Consider the following 21,812-nt stretch of genomic DNA (forward strand, 5'->3'; position numbering starts at 1 on the left):
ATCAAATACAAACAAAACCCCAAATTAAAGTTTTTAAGAATAAAATATGTAAATTAGTTATACTTGCTATAAATTTTTTCTCATTATGCACATTTTCACATAACAAATGCAAATTTTAAGAGAGATGATTAAAACCAGGATAATAATGTCCTTCATTCTCCTAAAAAAATTATGACAAAACTTAATAACAAGGGTATCTTCAGATTTCTCTTGCCAAACAATTTTTAATAATTCTAAGTTCAATAACTGGATATCATGTGACTGCTCAAGATTTCAAAATGGTTGATAATTATATGAAAACATTTAAAGACATACTAGAAATAATGCAAACAATTCTTTCAGGTTTTCCATAAAAGAAGGAAAAGGTTAATTTTAATGAATTTCTGAGCTATTTACTTTGATGAATTCTACACTTTGATCATTTTTATTTTTAAACATAAATTTATTTGTTACTAATTATAAACAATCCTGATGTTCACCCTTCAGATACTACTGTGGGACTTTTTTATTACATGGATCAGTTGCTAAATTTAAAATATCTGGCAAAGCCTTTTATGTTCCTTAACCTGATGTGATGCTCACACATGTGCAACTGCTTTTCTTTCTTTAGGCAGAGAAGCCCTTTTAGCTGATAAATATCACCCAAAGCAAAGTTCTTGATAACAAAAAATAATTAAATAGCAGAAGCTGGTTAGAGATCAGCATTCATTTTTCAAATTAAATGTAAAAGCCTTCTTCAGTTAAGAGACTGGCAAGTTTTTACAAATAACATCAATGAGCCTTTTAGAAGGAAACAGCCACATTAAAATGGAGTCATTAGGCAATACATTTATTTTGAAACCAATTAACCTTTTGTCAGAAAAATGTCGGTGCTGTAATGGTCTCAGCAGCGGAGGTCAGCCTCTAACAGGGCACGTATGACAGCCACTGTGCTGGCTGACACGTACTGCAGAGAGGAGAGGGCAGCAGAGAGAACCGGCCCTCTTTTGTATTCCACACTGCATTTCCAGGGAGCAGACAATCTTGACCTATCCATTCAGGTAATTAAAGCTTCCATTTGGAAGTGTCCTGCAGGAAGGTGAAATTTTGGGGAGATAAATGGCTGTTGTTCTTTGTATCCAGCCACCAGTTCCATAATTTGATGGACTGCCTGAAACAGGCTGGGATGCCAGGTTCTCATAAAAATAGAGATGAACTGGTCAGCACACAATTCTCTAAGGCAAAGCAACTCTGTCATTTTCTTTTTTGCAGGCTATAATTTAATTGTTAGTCAAGGTGGACAGCTGACACAGGGGGGCTTTCTCTCAGAGCTTACCTACCATCTTCCATTCACTGAGAAATCACTCCAGCTTATTCACTTATCAGCCAAGTTTGTTTGACATTGGGAAATGTCACTTCCACAGGGAGCACAGCTGGTTCTCCCAGCTGTGCCCTGACTTACCTTCCACGCTATCTTGTTTCCTTTCGAATCATGTTCAAGGGCAATTGGGAAGTCCCCTCGTTCATAAAATTTTCGAAACGCTGTGGGCTTCGTTGGTCTTTCTTTAAATGCTCCTGCAGGTGGAGGGCCTCTCACCTTTAAAGAAAAAAATAGGAATCAGGTTTTAAAACACATTGGAAAATGCACAGTGAAAAAACTTTGGCTTTTATGTTTCATTTTGTATAAAATGTTCTGGAAGACAAACCAAATTATCTTAATAATGAACAACCGAAATCTCACTAATACAAACATTTGGAGAAGAAAATTATTTTATAATAACTGTTAAGGATTTACTTTATTTCAAGCTACTTTACAAAGCATTCCTAGAAAATGTCACCTTAAAATATCACTTTATAAAGAAGAAAAGCCTGAACTTTTAAGGAAAACATTTTAATAGAAGCAACTAAGTTCAGAGTGTTAAAACTTCTAAGATTCTTAATAATTGCAAATTCTAATCTCAGGTCTGATATACTTTATAGAATACTCCAGAAATAAATTTAAAATATGTCCTTCAAATCTTTCTATATAAATAAAATGTTAGGATATGTTCTCATGTTATAAGTATTAACCATAAAACCATAAAAATGTGATATAAAATTAAGTGATGATAAATGAGAGAGTTTAAGAAGAAAAATGGTGGTCTACTGTGTGTGCATAGCATACATTTGGTAACATGAATTTATGAGAAAGAAACATTAGAAGAGATTATATGAGAATCTTTCACCTGCCAAATTATGAGTTTTATGAAAGAAGAAACATTTCATATTGAGTTATTCACATTCACTACAACTTTTAAATCTGCATTATTTACATATGAGCTAATTCATTATGTTACAAAATTCAAAGTGATTAGTGAATGACTATCATTAGAAAATGATAGTCAGCTGTACGGTTCCTTATATATAGTCTAAACATTATTATCTTTACCTGTTTGTAAAAAAAAAGGTAAATATTAGTCATCCATTAGTTTAATAAAAACAATTATTTTGTTAATTCTTAAATAGACAAGAGAGCAAATAATTTACCTACTATCTTAATATTTTATTTGATGCCATATTAATTTTTAATCTGTGTGGAAAATAATTTTAACAAAGTATATATAAAATATATCTAATATAACAAATATTATATATTATATAATGACAAATACATTTTATCTGAAGCACACATAAAGACTAATATTAGAAACTGAGGGAGCTTCCGGGAAGATGGCGGAAGAGTAAGACGCGGAGATCACCTTCCTCCCCACAGATACACCAGCAATACATCTACACGTGGAACAACTCCTACAGAACACCTACTGAAAGCTGGCAGAAGCAGAAGACCTCAGACCTCCCAAAAGGCAAGAAACCCCCCACGTACCTGGGTAGGGCAAAAGAAAAAATAAACAGAGACAAAAGGATAGGGACGGGACCTGCACCAGTGGGAGGGAGCTGTGAGGAAGGAAAGGTTTCCAAACACTAGGAAGCCCCTTCACGGGCGGAGACTGCAGGAGGCGGAGGGGGAAAGCTTCGGAGCCGCGAAGGAGAGCACAGCAACAGGGCTACGGAGGGCAAAGCGGGGAGATTCCCGCACAGAGGATCAGGGCCGACCGGCACTCACCAGCCGGAGAGGCTTGTGTGCTCACCCGCCGGGGCGGGCGGGGCTGGGAGTTGAGGCACTGGCTTCGGTCGGAGCATCGGCAGAGGACGGGTGTTGGCGGCGTGAACACAGCCTGCAGGGGGTTAGTGCGCCACGGCTGGCCGGGAGGGAGTCCGGGGAAAAGTCTGGAGCTGCCGAAGAGGCAAGAGACTTGTTCTTCCCTCTTTGCTGAGGAGAGGGGATTAAGAGCGCTGCTTAAAGGAGCTCCAGAGATGGGCGCGAGCCGCGACTAAAAGCGTGGACCCCAGAGACGGGCATGAGACGCTAAGGCTGCTGCTGCCGCCACCAAGAAGCCTGTGTGCGAGCACAGGTTACTATCCACACCCACCTGCCGGGGAGCCTGTCCAGCCCGCCACTGTCAGGGTCCCGGGATCCAGGGACGGCTCCTCTGGAAGAACGCACGACGCGCCTCAGGCTCGTGCAACGTCACGTCGGCCTCTGCCGCCGCAGGCCCGCCCCGCACTCCGTGCCCCTCCCTCCCCCGCGCCTGAATGAGCCAGAGCCCCCGAATCAGCGGCTCCTTTAACCCCGTCCTGTCTGAGCGAAGAACAGACGCCCTCCGGCGACCTACATGCAGAGGCGGGGCCAAATCCAAAGCTGAACCCCGGGAGCTGTGAGAACAAAGATAAAGGGAAATCTCTCTCAGCAGCCTCAGGAGCAGCGGATTAAAGCTCCACAATCAACTTGATGTCTGTGGAATACCTGAATACACAACAAATCATCCCAAACCGAGGAGGTGGACTTTGAGAGCAAGATTTATGCTGTATAGCTTTGCTTCCTCTTGTCCTAGGGTTCTATCCGTCCGTTTTTTTGTTGTTGTTTTGGTTTTGTTTTGTTTTCTTTATTTTTTCTTAATAATTATTTTTTATTTTAATAACATTATTGTATTTTATCTTACTTTATTTTATTTTACTTTATCTTCTTTCTTTCTTTTTTCCTTCCTTCCTCCCTCCCTCCCTCCCTCCTTTCTTTCTTTCTTTCTTTCTTTCATTCTTTTTCTACTAATTCTTTCTTTCTACTTTTTCTCCCTTTTATTCTGAGCCGTGTGGATGAAAGGCTCTTGGTGCTGCAGCCAGGAGTCAGTGCTGTGCCTCTGAGGTGTGAGAGCCAACGTCAGCACACTGGTCCACAAGAGACCTCCCAGCTCCACATAATTCAAATGGCGAAAATCTCCCAGAGATCTCCATCTCAACACCAGCACCCAGCTTCACTCAATGACCAGCAAACTGCAGTGCTGGACACCCCATGCCAAACAACTAGCAAGACAGGAACACAACCCCACCCATTAGCAGAGAGGCTGCCTAAAATCATAATAAGTCCACAGACACCCCAAAACACACCACCAGACGTGGACCTGCCCACAAAAAAGACAACATCCAGCCTCATCCACCAGAACACAGGCCCTAGTCCCCTCCACCAGGAAGCCTACACAACCCACTGAACCAATCTTAGCCACTGGGGAGAGACACCAAAAACAACGGGAACTACGAGCCTGCAGCCTGCAGAAAGGAGACCCCAAACACAGTAAGATAAGCAAAATGAGAGGACAGAAAAACACACAGCAGATGAAGGAGCAAGATAAAAACCCACCAGACCTAACAAATGAAGAGGAAATAGGCAGTCTACCTGAAAAAGGATTCAGAATAATGTTAGTAAAGATGATACAAAATCTTGGAAATAGAATGGACAAAATGCAAGAAACATTTAACAAGGACCTAGAAGAACTAAAGATGAAACAAACAATGATGAACAACACAATAATTGAAATTAAAAATACTCTAGATGGGATCAATAGCAGAATAACTGAGGCAGAAGAATGGATGTGACCTGGAAGATAAACTAGTGGAAATAACTACTGCAGAGCAGAATAAAGAAAAAAGAATGAAAAGAACTGAGGACAGTCTCAGAGACCTCTGGGACAACATTAAACGCACCAACATTCGAATGATAGGGGTTCCAGAAGAAGAAGAGAAAAAGAAAGGGACTGAGAATATATTTGAAGAGATTATAGTTGAAGACTTCCCTAATGTGGGAAAGGAAATAGTTAATCAAGTCCAGGAAGCACAGAGAGTCCCATACAGGATAAATCCAAGGAGAAACACGCCAAGACACATATTAATCAAACTGCCAAAAATTAAATACAAAGAAAATATATTAAAAGCAGCAAGGGAAAAACAACAAGTAACACACAAGGGAATCCCCATAAGGTTAACAGCTGATCTCTCAGCAGAAACTCTGCAAGACAGAAGGGACTGGCAGGACATATTTAAAGTGATGGAGGAGAAAACCCTACAACCAAGATTACTCTACCCAGCAAGGATCTCATTCAGATTTGATGGAGAAATTAAAACCTTTACAGACAAGCAAAAGCTGAGAGAGTTTAGTAGCACAAAACCAGCTTTACAACAACTGCTACAGGAACTTCTCCAGGCAAGAAGCACAAGAGAAGGAAAACACCTACAATAATGAACCCAAAACAATTAAGAAAATGGGAATAGGAACATACATATCGATAATTACCTTAAATGTAAATGGACTAAATGCTCCCACGAAAAGACACAGATTGGCTGAATGTATACAAAAACAAGACCCATATATTTGCTGTCTACAAGAGACCCACTTCAGACCTAGAGACACATACAGACTGAAAGTAAGGGGATGGAAAAAGATATTTCATGCAAATGGAAACCAAAAGAAAGCTGGAGTAGCAATTCTCATATCAGACAAAATAGACTTTAAAATAAAGACTATTACAAGAGACAAAGAAGGACACTACATAATGATCAAGGGACCGATCCAAGAAGAAGATATAACAATTGTAAATATTTATGCACCCAACATAGGAGCACCTCAATACATAAGGCAAATACTAACAGTCATAAAAAGGGAAATCGACAGTAACACATTCATAGTAGGGGACTTTAACACCCTACTTTCACCCATGGACAGATCATCCACAATGAAAATAAATAAGGAAACACAAGCTTTAAATGATACATCAAACAAGATGGACTTAATTGATATTTATAGGACATTCCATCCAAAAACAACAGAATACACATTTTTCTCAAGTGCTCATGGAACATTCTCCAGGATAGAAAAAGTCTAGAAACAATAAATGCTGGAGAGGGTGTGGAGAAAAGTGAACCCTCTTGCACTTTTGGTGGGAATGTACATTGACACAGCCACTGTGGAGAATAGTATGGAGGTTCCTTAAAAAACTACAAATAGAACCACCATATGACCCAGCAATCCCACCACTGGGCATATACCCTGAGAAAACCATAATTCAAAAAGAGTCATGTACCAAAATGTTCATTGCAGCTCTATTTACAATAGCCCGGAGATGGAAACAACCTAACTGTCCATCATCGGATGAATGGATAAAGAAGATGTGGCACATATATACAATGGAATATTACTCAGCCATAAAAAGAAACGAAATTGAGCTGTTTGTAATGAGGTGGATAGACCTAGAGTCTATCATACAGAGTGAGTAAGTCAGAAAGAGAAAGACAAATACCGTATGCTAACACATATATATATGGAATTTAAGAAAAACGAAATGTCGTGAAGAACCTAGGGGTAAGACAGGAATAAAGACACAGACCTTCTAGAGAATGGACTTGAGGATATGGGGAGGGGGAAGGGTAAGCTGTGACAAAGCAAGAGAGAGGCATGGACATATATTCACTACCAAACGTAAGGTAGATAGCTAGTGGGAAGCAGCTGCATAGCACAGGGAGATCAGCTCGGTGCTTTGTGACCGCCTGGAGGTGTGGGATAGGGAGGGTGGTGGGGGGAGATGCAAGAGGGTAGAGATATGGGAACATATGTATATGTATAACTGATTAACTTTGTTATAAAGCAGAAACTAACACACCATTGTAAAGCAGTTATACTCCAATAAAGATGTAAATAAAATAAAATAAAATAAAATCCCATAAACAGAAAAAAAAAAGAAACTGAGTAGGAGATTAAGAAATACCTTATTAAGATGGTTAAATGCTGAAGTGGAATTGAAGAGTGAGGTAACATAAAGGCATTTATTAGAGTTTAAAATGTTCTTCACTACATAGAACATTATTCGCAGCAAATGATTACGTAAGTAACTGAAATGACACTGGACAGTGGAGAAGCAAGATTTACTCTTACTTATTGAAGATTTAAAATTTTTTCTGGTATTAGAATTTTTCAGCCAATTTCATTCAATTGTTAAATGACCATATGCATACAGCAACTACTTTGTGCAGAGTTCTGAGTTGGTTGCTATATATAAAGGAGGACATTCTCAACAATGTTAGTATAATGGAAACTGTAGAGATGGACTTTTGCAATTCATGGAGCAATAAATTTTGAAACATATTTTTGGGAAATGATAAAGAATCAACAGTTTTTTATTTTGCCAAGAATTTACATCAAAAAAAATTACTATTTACCATCATGTCACCATTTTAACACCTCCCAGAAGTGGTAGAACATAAACTAAAGAAAGAAAACATAGCCAGCATGCATATGTATTTACAGAAAGTTATAGTGCAATAGTACATATGCGTGTGCATGTGTACATGTGTGTTATTATTATTTGTATACAGATACCTCACTTTTTATATTTTTGAAAAATTAATTTTTAATGGATAAATAGGTATATATATATGGTATGATACATAGATAGATAGATAGATAGATAGATAGATAGATAGATAGATAGATAGATAGAGATATATAATGGACTATTATTCAACCATAAAAAGAAGGAAGTCCTGCCATTTGGAATGACATGCATAGACCTTTAGGACATTATGCTAAGTGAAATAAGTCAGACAGACAAATATTGTATGATCTCACTTTTTTGTGGAATCTAAAAAAAAACTGAACTCATAGAAACAGAGAGTGGAATGGTGCTTGCCAGGGACTGGGGGTGTGTGGCATCTATTGATTGTCTTTTTTTCATTTGCTTTACAATCTTCCTGATTCTTGGTGTCACAACTGATTTTTTTATTGAAACCTGGACACTGGTGTGTTATGAGACTCTAGATCTTAAACCTTCTGCTTTAGCTGGTTTATTCTTACACCTCTCTAGCAGAAATGTGGTGGGGGGTGCCACCTGATTACTACCAGGTTGGGGCAGAAGTACTGGTAACCCACCTGGCCTCGGCTGAACCATGTGGAAGGAACTCCTCATTAACACTGGGTGAGGGTGGGAGTTTCAGCACCACTGGCCTCCACTGTCACCTCCCTGACAGGGAAGGGTAGCAGTGCCTCATTATTGCTCCCCACCCTGACAGCACAGATGAAGTGGCCTCATTACTTCTAGGCAGTGCCTGTCCCTCCACGAGGCATCGTCTGACACCACCCCAACAGGAAGGGGGAAGACCCTCTTATGACTGCTGGCTGGGGTGAAAGTCCAATCTGCCCCCATGTGTTCTCCATTGACACTATGGGTGTTGGGGACCTCTTTTCCATTCCAGTAGAGATCAAAGACAATTTCTCATTTAAGAAATTCAGCTACAACAATTATTTAGGTTTTTTTGTCTGCTCATCATATCCTAACCATCTTTTTCAGTGTTTTTTAGATGCCAAGTTATTATTTATGCTGTTGACAGTAAGCCTCTCATTTATTTAGCTGACTTAAAATTTATTTAAGATTATCCATCTTTCTCCTTTTTCTTTGTATTTATCTTAAAATCAAGTTCTCTTTTCCCTTATATCTCTTATTCTAAATATACTCCAATCTTTCTGATTCAGAACTCAAAATTCTAATTGTCCAAACTTTTTAAATAATGAATACATTTCTAAGATGCCTAGAAGGCTTTTTATACATTGTAACAGATAACTTACACTTCCTCTTTCTTCCCATAAATTTTTATGGGCTCTCTAGAGAAATGATTCCATACCTACAGTTCCATGGAAGTCTTTGCTTAGTTTTACAAAAATTGTCCATGCTAATATGCAATTACTTAACAGCGAGGAAATTTTATTGAGTATCTGTTATCCTCTGTTTTTATATTTCTGCCATTTACTTATTTTGAAACACTAGATTCTTTCAATTCTGCTATAGATCCATTCCAAATTAACTCTTGGAATTTCAGGAGTTATAATTTGTAAAACTGACTAGAATATTACCACTTAGATTTGTTAATGCAAAGGGACATTACCTAACTTCATGCAGATGCTCTGTCACTCTATCCCTAGATAATATTTTTTTCTGTTCCAAATATATAGGTAGCCACTGAAACCTTACAGAAGGACATACTATTTTTTTAATATTCCATACATAATTCATTCCAACTAGTTCTAAAAATCTGTACATGAAAACCAAATGAAATATAATTCCTGGAAAGGTAATAATGATATTATTACTGGAAATCACACAGATGGATATAGTTTGACTAAACAACTTTAAAAGCCAACAAAAACACTGTTAAGAATCCTTATGTAAGTCTCTTATTTGTACAAGGACTACTGTAAATTTTATTTAATGTCTTAAGAATTTTTTCCTGATTTATTGTAAATAATATAGAGCAAATAAGGAACCATAAATCAAAGTAGATTTGTGGGAAAATGCAATTAGGATTTGCTTGAATGGTGGGGTCTATCCATAAACCAATTAGGATGAATGGATGTTGCAGCAGAATGCTTTTAATAAAATCGAATGCACTTGGGAACCGAGATATTGAATGCACTTTGAAGTGACTACAGATGACACAGTACTTTATATGCCTACATTTATTGAATGTGCTGTAATGGATTTAGGACTTAGATCACAGTCTGTGTCATGGTCACAAAACTAATAATAATTAGCAGGAAGGAAGTTTCTCTAAAATTCTTCATCATATAGTTCGAAAGTTTCCTTTTCAGTAGATTTATTTTTTAGCATAAACTGAAACTGCTAAAAAGAAAAAAAAGGAGACTTTTACTTCAAGTGGGAAGCTACATTGTGTTTTTCTAATTGGTCCGTTTAGCCACCTCACTAACATTGAGACACTAAAATTCAAAGACACTAATTTCCTTATTAGGAAATTTTTCAGCATGAGATTCGGATTCATAAAATCACTGTGGTTAAGAAGCTGGTGGGCCAGAGTTGGATTGTCTGCGAGCTACTCAGGCACTGGAATGTTAGCCGCGGGACTGGTAAATTGGTTGCCATCAGCCTAGATTTCTGAGTAAGGAGTATTATAATTCAGCGTCTGTCATATTTGCCAGTCGTAACTGTTTTAATACATCAAAAAAAATGCAATACCTAAGGTCACCAAATAACCAGAAAAATACTTGCAAAAGATTAACAGTTAACAAATCTGATTGTTGGTAGGTAGGGCACCTCAACATTAACAAAAGTGAGCTTATATTACCAGGTAAAATTTTTATAAGAAGCTTTAACAACATAACAATTTAATGATGTAACAAAACACTATGATAGTAATGTTTTTGTTAGTAAGAGCCTCATATGGTAAAATATACATGTTTCAATAAATATTCAATATGTGTGGACACACTTTGGAGTCTTTAAAAGTTAGGCCCTATGGTAACAGTTGAGTGATAGAGAAAACTTCTAAGTGACACAGGTAACCTATTTTAAGAAGCTTATTCCACTGAGGCCTAAGAGGATGGCTTAGAGTCAGGAGACTGTGGAGTCAAGATGATCAATCTGGACTTTACTGGAGTCGTCTAAGCATGAGATGGCAAAGGCCTTGAATTAGGGTGGCATCAGGAATAAAAACGAAATCCCCTTATACTGCATTCGTTCTTTACAAACATTATTGGTTTCAGTTTTCAACAAAACACATATGAAATGGTCTTACAGACAAGAAAATTAAAGCTTACATATGTTCAAAACCTGTCAGAAATCACAGAACTAGGAAGTAGTAGGAAAGATATTTGACTTCCAATCTGTCTGCCGCTATAGGACATGTCCTCAGTCACTGTACTAGAAGGTTGGGAAAAACTTAAAGGGGAATTACCTAAGGCACATGACTAATTGATTGAAGAGATCTAAAGGCAGAGATGAAGCAGGCTTCTGACAACAAAGATGTGAATAATAAATTTGTTTAAGTTACATAAATAATAAACTGTAGGATGGAGAGAAATCTTATTAAATCACTTACTATTCTATCACCTATTAATAAGTTTGTGCTTTCTCTCTAGACTTTTTCCAAAAACATATATACAAATGACATTTTTCCATTTTTATGTCCTTTCCATTTAGTGTACTTTTTCATTTTTTGTGGCTAAGCAATATTCTACCAACTATCTGCAATTATATTTGGAATTTATATTATTTCCATTTCATTCACCTTTTGTAATTACATTATTATAAAATTTTCAGGCATATCACATTTTCCACATTTTATATTATTTCCTTCAGACAGAATCTTCAGTATGAGATGAGATCAAAATTTATATTTTATGATTCTTGATAAAATTATTTGCTAATTAAATAGGTCTTCTGTTTTAGTCTGCTTGGGCTACTATAACAAAATACCACAGACTGGATGACTTCAACAAGAGAAATTTTATTTTCTCAGTTCTGGAGACTGGACATCTGAGATCAGGGTGCCAGCAAGGTCAGGTTCCAGTGAGAACCCCCTTCCTAGCTTGCAGACTGCTACCGTCTCACTGGATCCTCACATGGCAGAGAGATAGCGAGCTCTCGGCTGTTTTCCTCTTCTTATAAGAACACTAATCCCATCACAGAGACCCCACTCTCATGAAGCCATCACATAAACCTAATTACCTCTCAAAGTTCCCACCTCCATCACATTGGGGGTTAGGGCTTCAACATATAAATTTTTGGGGGACACATTCAGTCGATAACATCTTATTGTTCAATTTGGATTACTATGTTTAACAAATGAGGATGAACGTTTTCTCATTTTAGTATAAATGCTATATGAATACATTTGTGAATGTATGTTCATGTCTTTTCTATATTAAAATCAATTTGTATGAGTTTTTTATATTAAAATATACTAACCATGTTTGCATTTACAACAAATATCTACTTATCATTTTGCCTTCCATTTTTAATTACTTAGCATTTAAAGGTTTTAAATGTTTTATAGGAGAGTTTCTTTCTCTTTTCTTTACTTGCTCTTTTTGCCTCCAGCTTTGCCTTGTTTAGATCATTCCTCTGTCAGCTGCACAATGAATATTTTAATCGACTAATTAAATCATATCTCTCATCTACTTAGAATCCGTAAATGATTTCCCACAAACACGCCACACAAAGACATTTGCAAGCTGTGTTGCTCTCCCCAGCATTCCTCTACAGGTACCCAAGAATAAATTATACCCAAACACTGGCAGTTCTCAGGCATGCCCTGCTCTCTTTGGTCTTCTTGATTTTGCTGTCCTATCAATCTGTTATTCTCTCTCACCCCTTTACTACTCCTTTTTATCCTCCTTCTTTTTCTCCTGAAACTACTAATCACCTTCATGACTAAGCACAAACCTCACCTCTCCTAAGAAACCTTTCCTAACAAGCCATATTCGGCACTGTGGTGGGATCAGGTTCTTCACCTTATGGTTGAAATGCCTGGGGACAAACTAGACTTGGTCATTAAACCACTGGAACAACCTGTATGGAGATTATTAGGGAGATCTAGGCTGTCGACAAAGTTTGTCTATAATCAAGTGGTTGGGTTAAATCTATGGAAGTTAGCAAATTTTTCCAAAGGGAAAGTATATAGTGAGGAAAATGCTGGGAACCCAAGACATTACCTGGAGATTTGGAATTCTACAGGAGAATAGAAAGTACAGTCAGAATGGTGGCAAGTAAATGGGGAAGGCAAGTAAGTCATAGAAATCAGTGAATGAGAGGGACAAATTTTGCTTTTCTTTTGTTTTAATGATACAAGGAGATCAATTAAGAAGAATGAAAGATCTCTGAAAATTAAACAGCTGTAGTGGCATGATGGGGTGGAAGCCAGACTATAATGCTTTGAGTAATGAATAAGGAATATGAAGTAAAACCAGATATATGCTTTGGGGGTTATTCTGACCTATGGGCTGTCAAAATCTGACCTGCTAGCAAGGTGTGATTGTTAAAGCAGGGTAAAGTTAGTGGTAACTGGAAATGGGGGAAGAAAAGACTGTCAACAGACTGTAATACTGGAATTCATAAACTATCTAATCACTTATGGAACCAGAATGATTTTAGAATACAAGATATATGTATAACTAATACACTTATCTGAACAGCCAGAGGAACTTGTGAAGTGAAGTATAGATTTTTCTGTGTTAGAAACTCTTAAATCTGAATTCAAGAACTTATGTTCACATAAACTAAAATATTAATTAGAAACAGAGTTAAGAAATTGGCTCTAAAATAGATATTACCTATATCACTCATTCATTGAAAAATGCATTGAATACATAATATTTCCAAGTCACTAGGCTTGGTACTATTGGGGACAAAAAGATAAGTCAAATATATTATCCTCAAGATATATATCATTTAGGAAAAGAGATAAGAATATCCCCCATAAGGCTTCCTTGGTGGCGCAGTGGTTGAGAGTCCGCCTGCCGATGCAGGGGACATGGGTTCGTGCCCTGGTTCGGGAAGATCCCACACCGCGGCTGGGCCCGTGAGCCATGGCTGCTTGAGCCTGCGCGTCTGCAGCCTGTGCTCCGCAATGGGAGAGGCCACAACAGTGAGAGGCCCGTGTACCGCAAAAAAAAAAAAAAGAATATCCCCCATAATCTTCTATAGAAGTAAGATTGTGATAAATGTCACAGAAAGACGTATAGAATTCTGCACACTCAGAATATAAAACTTTTGGGTTTTAAGGCATTGTTCCTTTTCATTTGAAAATGTTATTCAGCCTTGCAAGGTACCTATACTTTTCAGTGGAACCAGGCAGAAATGTATTGTAATTTTCTATAAACCTGAATTCTGTACAATTTTAGTAGAAATAATTAGAGAATTATGGTTGCTGTACCACAGATTTGTCTATGTATAACCTATGTAGTTATAAATTATTAAATCAGAATTAATTTGCTTGGATTTTCTGTTTATTATTACATTTAAGTAATTATCAATTATTACCACAATTTTATAAGCAAAAATTCAATATTGATTAGACCAGTACGTATTTCTTTTCTATGTAAAACCTCTCACATTAAAATCCATGTGTTCTATTTTGAAATGCACTTATATAAATGGGAAAAATTTGCTTAAAATATGGCTTGTTTGATACTTAAAATGAAATAACTTAGTCTAAAGTGCTTGCAGAGACTAGTTTAAATATAATTAGCATATAAAAACTAATATTAGTGTTGTCAATATAATAATTTGCATTTAAATTAGCATTGTTATATAATGATTACAAATACCCAAATAGCTTATAATATAGTTTTTCAGATAGGTAGCAGTAGAAAGATACAGCATTAGTGAAAAGAGTAACATGGAGTAAAAGGACAAATATTTCAATTAAAAAATTTAGAAGACTTTGGTACTAGACTTAACTTTTCACCTTGACAATAAATTGTGTCTTGCCTTGTTCCCAAAAGGATCATGAAGATACATGCAGTAAAGAAGAAGCATAAACTTGGAGCTGCCTTACAACAAGGGCAAGTGATTGGACCCTTTGGAGCCTCAGCTTCCTCATGTGTCAGATTAAAAAAATTACACGAGCTGACCTCTAAGATCCTTCCTACACCTCTATAACCTAACGTGTATTTATTAATTCAACAAATATTGAGGACAATATTCTCAGAGAATTTACCTATATATAGAGCTAAGAGGAATCTCAGACGGCACATGAATTTCTTGTTTTACTTTTGACAAACTGAAATTCAAAGGGGCTATGGAAACATATTCAAGTTTACATTTCAAGGCTTATTTTTCTCAGCTCTATCATCTTAATAACAAGCTTGGTTTCATGGATTCTAGACTTTTTCAGGCTAGGATCCAATAACTTGATTTAAAAATGCTTTTGCAATAACTATATGACAAAAGGAAGTCCCAAAGATTGCTGAGCAAATTATGGTTGTGTCATTTTAATTTTATAACTGAACTATAACACGCTTGGAACTAAGAGTTTACTTCAAAATGTTGTCTCTGTTACCTAAAATAGTTCTGAAAGCAATGGTTGGACTACACGATTTCTTTTAAATTTCTTTGTTTAAAGTAATAGTCACTGGTGGTTCTTTAAATTCTTTGTTGTAGGAAAAAAAAAAGAAGATTGATAGCCTTTCCTAACAAAATGAGATGCAATAATCAAATGATGAAAAATAAATCTTCACAGTTGAAGGCTAAAAAAGTTTGCTGCAGGGCTTCCCTGATGGCGTAGTGGTTGAGAGTCCGCCTGCTGATTCAGGGGACGCGGGTTCGTGCCCCGGTCCGGGAAGATCCCACATGCCGTGGAGCGGCTGGGCCCGTGAGCCATGACCGCTGAGCCTGCGCGTCCAGAGCCTGTGCTCCGCAACGGGAGAGGCCACAACAGTGAGAGGTCTGCGTACAGCAAAAAAAAAAAAAAAAAAAAAAGTTTACTGCAAAGTTGCTCTCTTCCTGCAGTTAAATATGGGAAAAGGCCACATATTTAAGTGTCCAAGTGTGATTTTTGCTATCAACTTGTCTCCAGAGAGTCATCAGAGATTTCAATTTAGACTGTGCTATTTAGCATCTGTCTTGTAGAACTGATAAAATGCCTGAATGACTGAGACAGCTTGGCTAATACACTGTCACACCTAACACTAAGGCCAAAGAAATGAGTGAGCTAAATGTGAAAGGAGAATATAAATGAGTAAGAGTTTAAAATATATTCTATTCCTGTTACACCTTTAATGTTGAGAGCATGGTAAGTAGTTTATATCTAAACATGTACATTCAGTGTCTTGCAACAGAGTTATTCCTTATGGAATAATTAGAGTAAAAATGTTATTTTTGTATATGTGAAGAGACTATTGCCATTTATACCTTACATATCATGAATATTTTAACAGAAAATTTGAAAATCCTTGTGTTTAATGATGCAAGAAAGAACTAGCTTTTCTCCAGAAAGAACTAGCTATTTAATAGAAAACAATTTTTAGAACTGTTTACAATAAAAAATATATATATATTGGTTAAAAAAAGAGTTTTGCTTTCCCATCAGTGTACTGGCTTCCTCTAAAAAAAAGTACTTCAAAAGTTCATACAATTTGCAGAGATATTAAATACATTGATTATAATTTACAGACTCTAATGGTCAAATCAAGGAAGAAAGTAATGTGCAAAAATGTGTGTTATCGTACATACAAAGCATGCATGTTACAACTTAACTGGAATATAATATAATAAAAAATACAAGATTATAATCTTAACAGTCTGGGATTTTCCACCATGGAAAGGAAAAGAAGAAGAAATGAAGCCCTATCTAAACTGTACGTCATCTCTCCAAGGTAAAGATAGTAAAGCATCATTCCTTGTCTAGATGTAATATGTTTTTACTTTTTTCTACCTTATATTTTTTTTTTTTTTTTTGCTGCACGCGGGCCTCTCACTGTTGTGGCCTCTCCCACCGCGGGGCACAGGCTCCGGACGCACAGGCCCAGCGGCCACGGCCCACGGGCCCAGCCGCTCCGCAGCATGCGGGATCTTCCCGGACCGGGGCACGAACCCGTATCCCCTGCATCGGCAGGCGGACTCCCAACCACTGCGCCACCAGGGAAGCCCCTACCTTATATTTTTATTTTTTAGTAAATAAAGTGCATTTTTTCCTGAGCCAAGATCTTCATCTGTGAAAGCCAGCTGACATTAGGTCAGCTTGTGGCCAAAATAAAGCCAACTAGTCCACATGGAGAATAAACTCTTAACCTCTTTTTATTATTATAGTAATATTATTATTATTAACAACAAGCCAGTTTGGCCATTTGTCTAACTTACCCTAACTAGACACGCACAACTCACAAATCAGATTTATCAATGACTTCCTTTACATTCAGAAGTGTTCTTTCTTGCATAGATATAGTTTACTTTAGATGACTGTATGTAGTTACATGATTTGAATAGAATTTGTAGGCATGATTTGCAATATGTTAGACATTAGAATTATATACAAGCATTCCATGTACTTGTGTAAGCAGTTTATACACACATACACACAAACACACAAACACATCATACAACCTAAGTGAGAAGTTTCCTCATCTTTCTTCTGAAATATGTTACTTTATCTTTGTTTTTATCATACAATAAAATGACATAAACCTGAAATTAAAAGAAGTATAAGAGGAATAGACAAAATGCTTTCCTTCCCAGCCTACTTCAATTCCTTGGTATCTGGCAAGCAATAAATCTCGAAAGTTAAAATGATTTCTAGAAAAAACATTTCTTCCGTCTTTTATTCTAGAATCATACAACTACAGTATGAACTCCATTTACTGTAAAATTAGGAGAAAAAACTGACAACTGAAAGCTCTCTAAGATAAGGGACACGGCATGAGGGAGGAATGGAAGAGATGAAATATGATGAGTGATCAGAGATCACTGAGGGATTCCAGAAAACAACACAAAAATAATTTTGGGTGAGGAAAATCCAATGAAAAGAAAACTTTGTAAGATTAGTTCAAGATGACAGAATAGAAGGACGTATGCTCACTCCCTCTTGTGAGAACACGGGAATCACAACTAACTGTGGAACAATCATTGACAGGAAGACACTGGAACTCACCAAAAAAGATACCCCACATCGAAAGACAAAGGAGAAGCCACAATGAGACTGTAGGAGGGGCACAATCACAGTAAAATCAAACCCATAACTGCTGGGTGGGTGACTCACAAACTGGAGAACACTTATACCACAGAAGTCCACCCACTGGAGTGAAAGTTCTGAGCCCCATGTCAGGTTTCCTAACCTGGGGGTCTGGCAACGGAAGGAGGAATTCTTAGAGAATCAGACTTTGAAGGGTAGCAGGATTTGACTGCAGGACTTTGACAGGACCGGGGGAAACAGAGATTCCACTCTTAGAGGGCACACACAAAGTATTGTGTGCATCAGGACCCATAGGAAGGAGCAGTGACACCATAGAGACTGAACCAAACCTACCTGCTAGTGTTGGAGGGTCTCCTGCAGAGGCAGGGGGGTGGCTCGGTCTCGCTGTGAGGACAAGGACACTGGCAGCAGAAGTTCTGGGAAGTACTCCTTGGCATGAGCCCTCCCAGAGTCCACCATTAGCACCACCAAAGAGCCCAGTTAGGCTCCAGTGTTGGGTCACCTCAGGCCAAACAACCAACAAGGAGGGGTCCCAGCTCCACCCATCAGCAGACAAGTGGATTAAAGTTTTACTCAGTTCTGCCAAACAGAGCAAGACCCAGCTCTACCCACCACCAGTCCCTCCCATCAGGAAATGTCCACAAGCCTCTTAGATAGCCTCATCCACCAGAGAGCAGACAGCAGAAGCAAGAAGAACTACAATCCTGCAGCCTGTGGAACAAAAACCGCATTCACAGAAAGATAGACAAGATGAAAAGGCAGAGGGCAATGTACCAGATGAAGGAACAAGATAACACCACAGAAAAACAACTAAATGAAGTGGAGATAGGAAACCTTCCAGAAAAAGAATTAAGAATAATGATAGTGAAGATGATCCAGGACCTCGGAAAAAGAATGGAGGCAAAGATCGAGAAGATGCAAGAAATGTTCAACAAAGATCTAGAAGAATTAAACAACAAACAAACAGAGAGGAACAATACAATAACTGAAATGAAAAATACACTAGAAGGAATCAATAGCAGAATAATTGAGGCAGAAGAACGGGTAAGTGCCCTGGAAGACAGAATGGTGGAATTCACTGCTGCAGACCAGAATAAAGAAAAAAGAATGAAAAGAAATGAACACAACTTAAGAGACCTCTGGGACAACATTAAATGCAACAACATTTGCATTATAGGGGTTCCAGAAGGAGAAGAGAGAGAGAAAGGACCTGAGACAATATTTGAAGAGATTAGAGTCAAAAACTTCCCTAACATGGGAAAGGAACTAGCCACCCAAGTCCAGGAAGTGCAGAGAGTCCCATAGAGGATAAACCCAAGGAGAAACACACCGAGGCACATAGTAATCAAATTGGCAAAAATTAAAGACAAAGAAAAATTATTGAAAGCAGCAAGGGAAAAATGACAAATAAAATACAAGGGAACCCCCATAAGGTTAACAGCTGATTTCTCAGCAGAAACTCTACAAGTCAGAAAGGAGTGGCATAATATACTTACAGTGATGAAAGGGAAGAACCTACAACCAAGATCACTCTACCCGGCGAGGATCTCATTCAGATTCAACAGAGAAATCAAAAGCTTTACAGACAAGCAAAAGCTAAGAGAATTCAGCACCACCAAACCAACTCTACAACAAATGCTAAAGGAATTTCTCTAAGTGGGAAACACAAGAGAAGAAAAGGACCTACAAAAACAAACCCAAAACAATTAAGAAAATGATAATAGGAACATACATATTGATAATTACCTTAAACGTGAATGGATTAAATGCTCCAACCAAAAGACACAGGCTCACTGAATGGATACAAAAACAAGACCCACATATATGCTGTCTACAAGAGACCCACTTCAGACCTAGAAACACATACAGACTGAAAGTGAGGGGATGGAAAAAGATACTCCATGCAAATGGAAATCAAATGAAAGCACAAATAGCAATACTCATATCAGATATAATAGACTTTAAAATAAAGACTGTTACAAGAGACAAGGAAGGACACTATGTAGTGATAAAGGGATCAATCTAAGAAGAAGATATAACAATTATAAATGTATATGCAACCAACAGAGGAGCACGTCAATACGTAAGGCAACTGCTAAGAGCTCTAAAAGAGGAAATCAACAGTAACACAGTAATGCTGGAGGACTTTAACATCTCACTTACACCAATGGACAGATCATCCAAACAGAAAATTAATAAGGAAACACAAGCTTTAAATGAAACAATAGGCCAGATAGATTTAATTGATATTTACAGGACATTCCATCCGAAAACAGCAGATTACACTTTCTTCTCAAGTGCGCACAGAACATACTTCAGGATACATCACATCTTGGGCCACAAATCAAGCCTCAGTAATTTAAGAAAATTGAAATCATACAAAGCATCTTTTCTGACCACAACCCTATGAGATTAGAAATGAATTACAGGGAAAAAAACACAAACACATGGAGGCTAAACAATACGTTACTAAATAACCAAGAGATCACTGAAGAAATCAAAGAGGAAATCAAAAAATACCTAGAGACAAATGACAATGAAAACATGATTATCCAAAACCTATGGGATGTGACACAAGTGGTTCTAAGAGGGAAGTTTATAGCTATAGAAGCCTACCTCAAAAAACAAGAAAAATCTAAAATAAACAATGTAACCTGGGCTTCCCTGGTGGCGCAGTGCTTGAGAGTCTGCCTGCCGATGCAGGGGACACAGGTTTGTGCCCTGGTCTGGGAAGATCCCACATGCCATGGAGTGGCTGGGCCCGTGAGCCATGGCTGCTGAGCCTGCGTGTCCAGAGCCTGTGCTCCACAATGGGTGAGGCCACAACAGTGAGAGGCCCGGGTACTGCAAAAAAAAAAAAAAAAAGTGTAACCTTACACCTAAAGGAACTAGAGAAAGAAAAACAAACAAAACCCAAAGTTAGCAGAAGGAAAGAAATCATAAAGATCAGAGCAGAAATAAATGAAATAGAAACAAAGAAAACAATAGCAAAGATCAGTAAAACTAAAAGCTGATTCTTTGAGAAGAAAAAATTGATAAACCTTCAGCCAGACTCATCAAGAAAAAGAGGGAGAAGACTCAAATCAATAAAATTAGAAATGAAAAAGGAGAAGTTACAACAGACATGGCAGAAATACAAAGCATCCTAAGAGACTACTACAAGCAACTCTATGCCAATAAAATGGACAACCTAGAAAAAAATGGACAAATTCTTAGAAAGGTATAACCTTCCAAGACTGAACCAGGAAGAAATAGAAAATATGAACAGACAAATCACAAGTAATAAAACTGAAGCTGTGATTAAAAATCTTCCAACAAACAAAAGTCAAGGACCAGATGGCTTCACAGGTGAATTCTATCAAACATTTAGAGAATAGCTAACACCCATCCTTCTCAAACTCTTCCAAAAAATTGCAAAGGAACACTCCCAAACTCATTCTATGAGGTCACCATCACCCTGATACCAAAACCAGAGAAAGATACTACAAAAAAAGAAAACAACAGACCAACGTCACTGATGAATATAGATGCAAAAATCTTCAACAAAATACTAGCAAAGAGAATCCAACAACACATTAAAAGGCTCATACACCATGATCAAGTGGGATTTACCCCAGAGATGCAAGGATTCTTCAAAATATGCAAATCAATCAATGTGATACACCATATTAACAAATTGAAGAATAAAAACCATATGATTATCTCAATAGATGCAGAAAAACCTTTTGACAAAATTCAACACTCATTTATGATAAATACTCTCCACAAAGTGGGCACAGAGGGAACCTACCTCAACATAATAAAGGCCATATATGACAAACCCACAGAAAACATCATTCTCAATGGCGAAAAACTGAAAGCATTTCCTCTAAGAACAGGAACAAGACAAGGATGTCCACTCTCACCACTAGTATTCAACATAGATTTGGAAGTCCTAGCCACAGCAATCAGAGAAGAAAAGAAATAAAAGGAATACAAAGTGGAAAAGAAGGAGT

The 21,812-nt window shown here is 37.6% G+C and overlaps 1 protein-coding gene across 1 annotated transcript in view; it reads right to left on the bottom strand.

Annotated features, from left to right (window-relative positions):
- Window positions 1-21,812, bottom strand: part of PACRG (parkin coregulated) — a gene marked incomplete at both ends in the record, with an annotated part of 515,387 nt that overhangs the window by 437,686 nt on the left and 55,889 nt on the right. Inside the window, one exon of the mRNA XM_082855582.1 lies at window positions 1,442-1,576. Within this exon, the coding sequence (XP_082711708.1) occupies window positions 1,442-1,576 (135 nt within the window). The remainder of the gene's footprint in view (window positions 1-1,441; window positions 1,577-21,812) is intronic.

The sequence above is a fragment of the Leucopleurus acutus genome (assembly GCF_964270905.1).
Source record: "Leucopleurus acutus genome assembly, chromosome: 15".
Taxonomy (NCBI): Eukaryota; Metazoa; Chordata; class Mammalia; order Artiodactyla; family Delphinidae; genus Leucopleurus; species Leucopleurus acutus.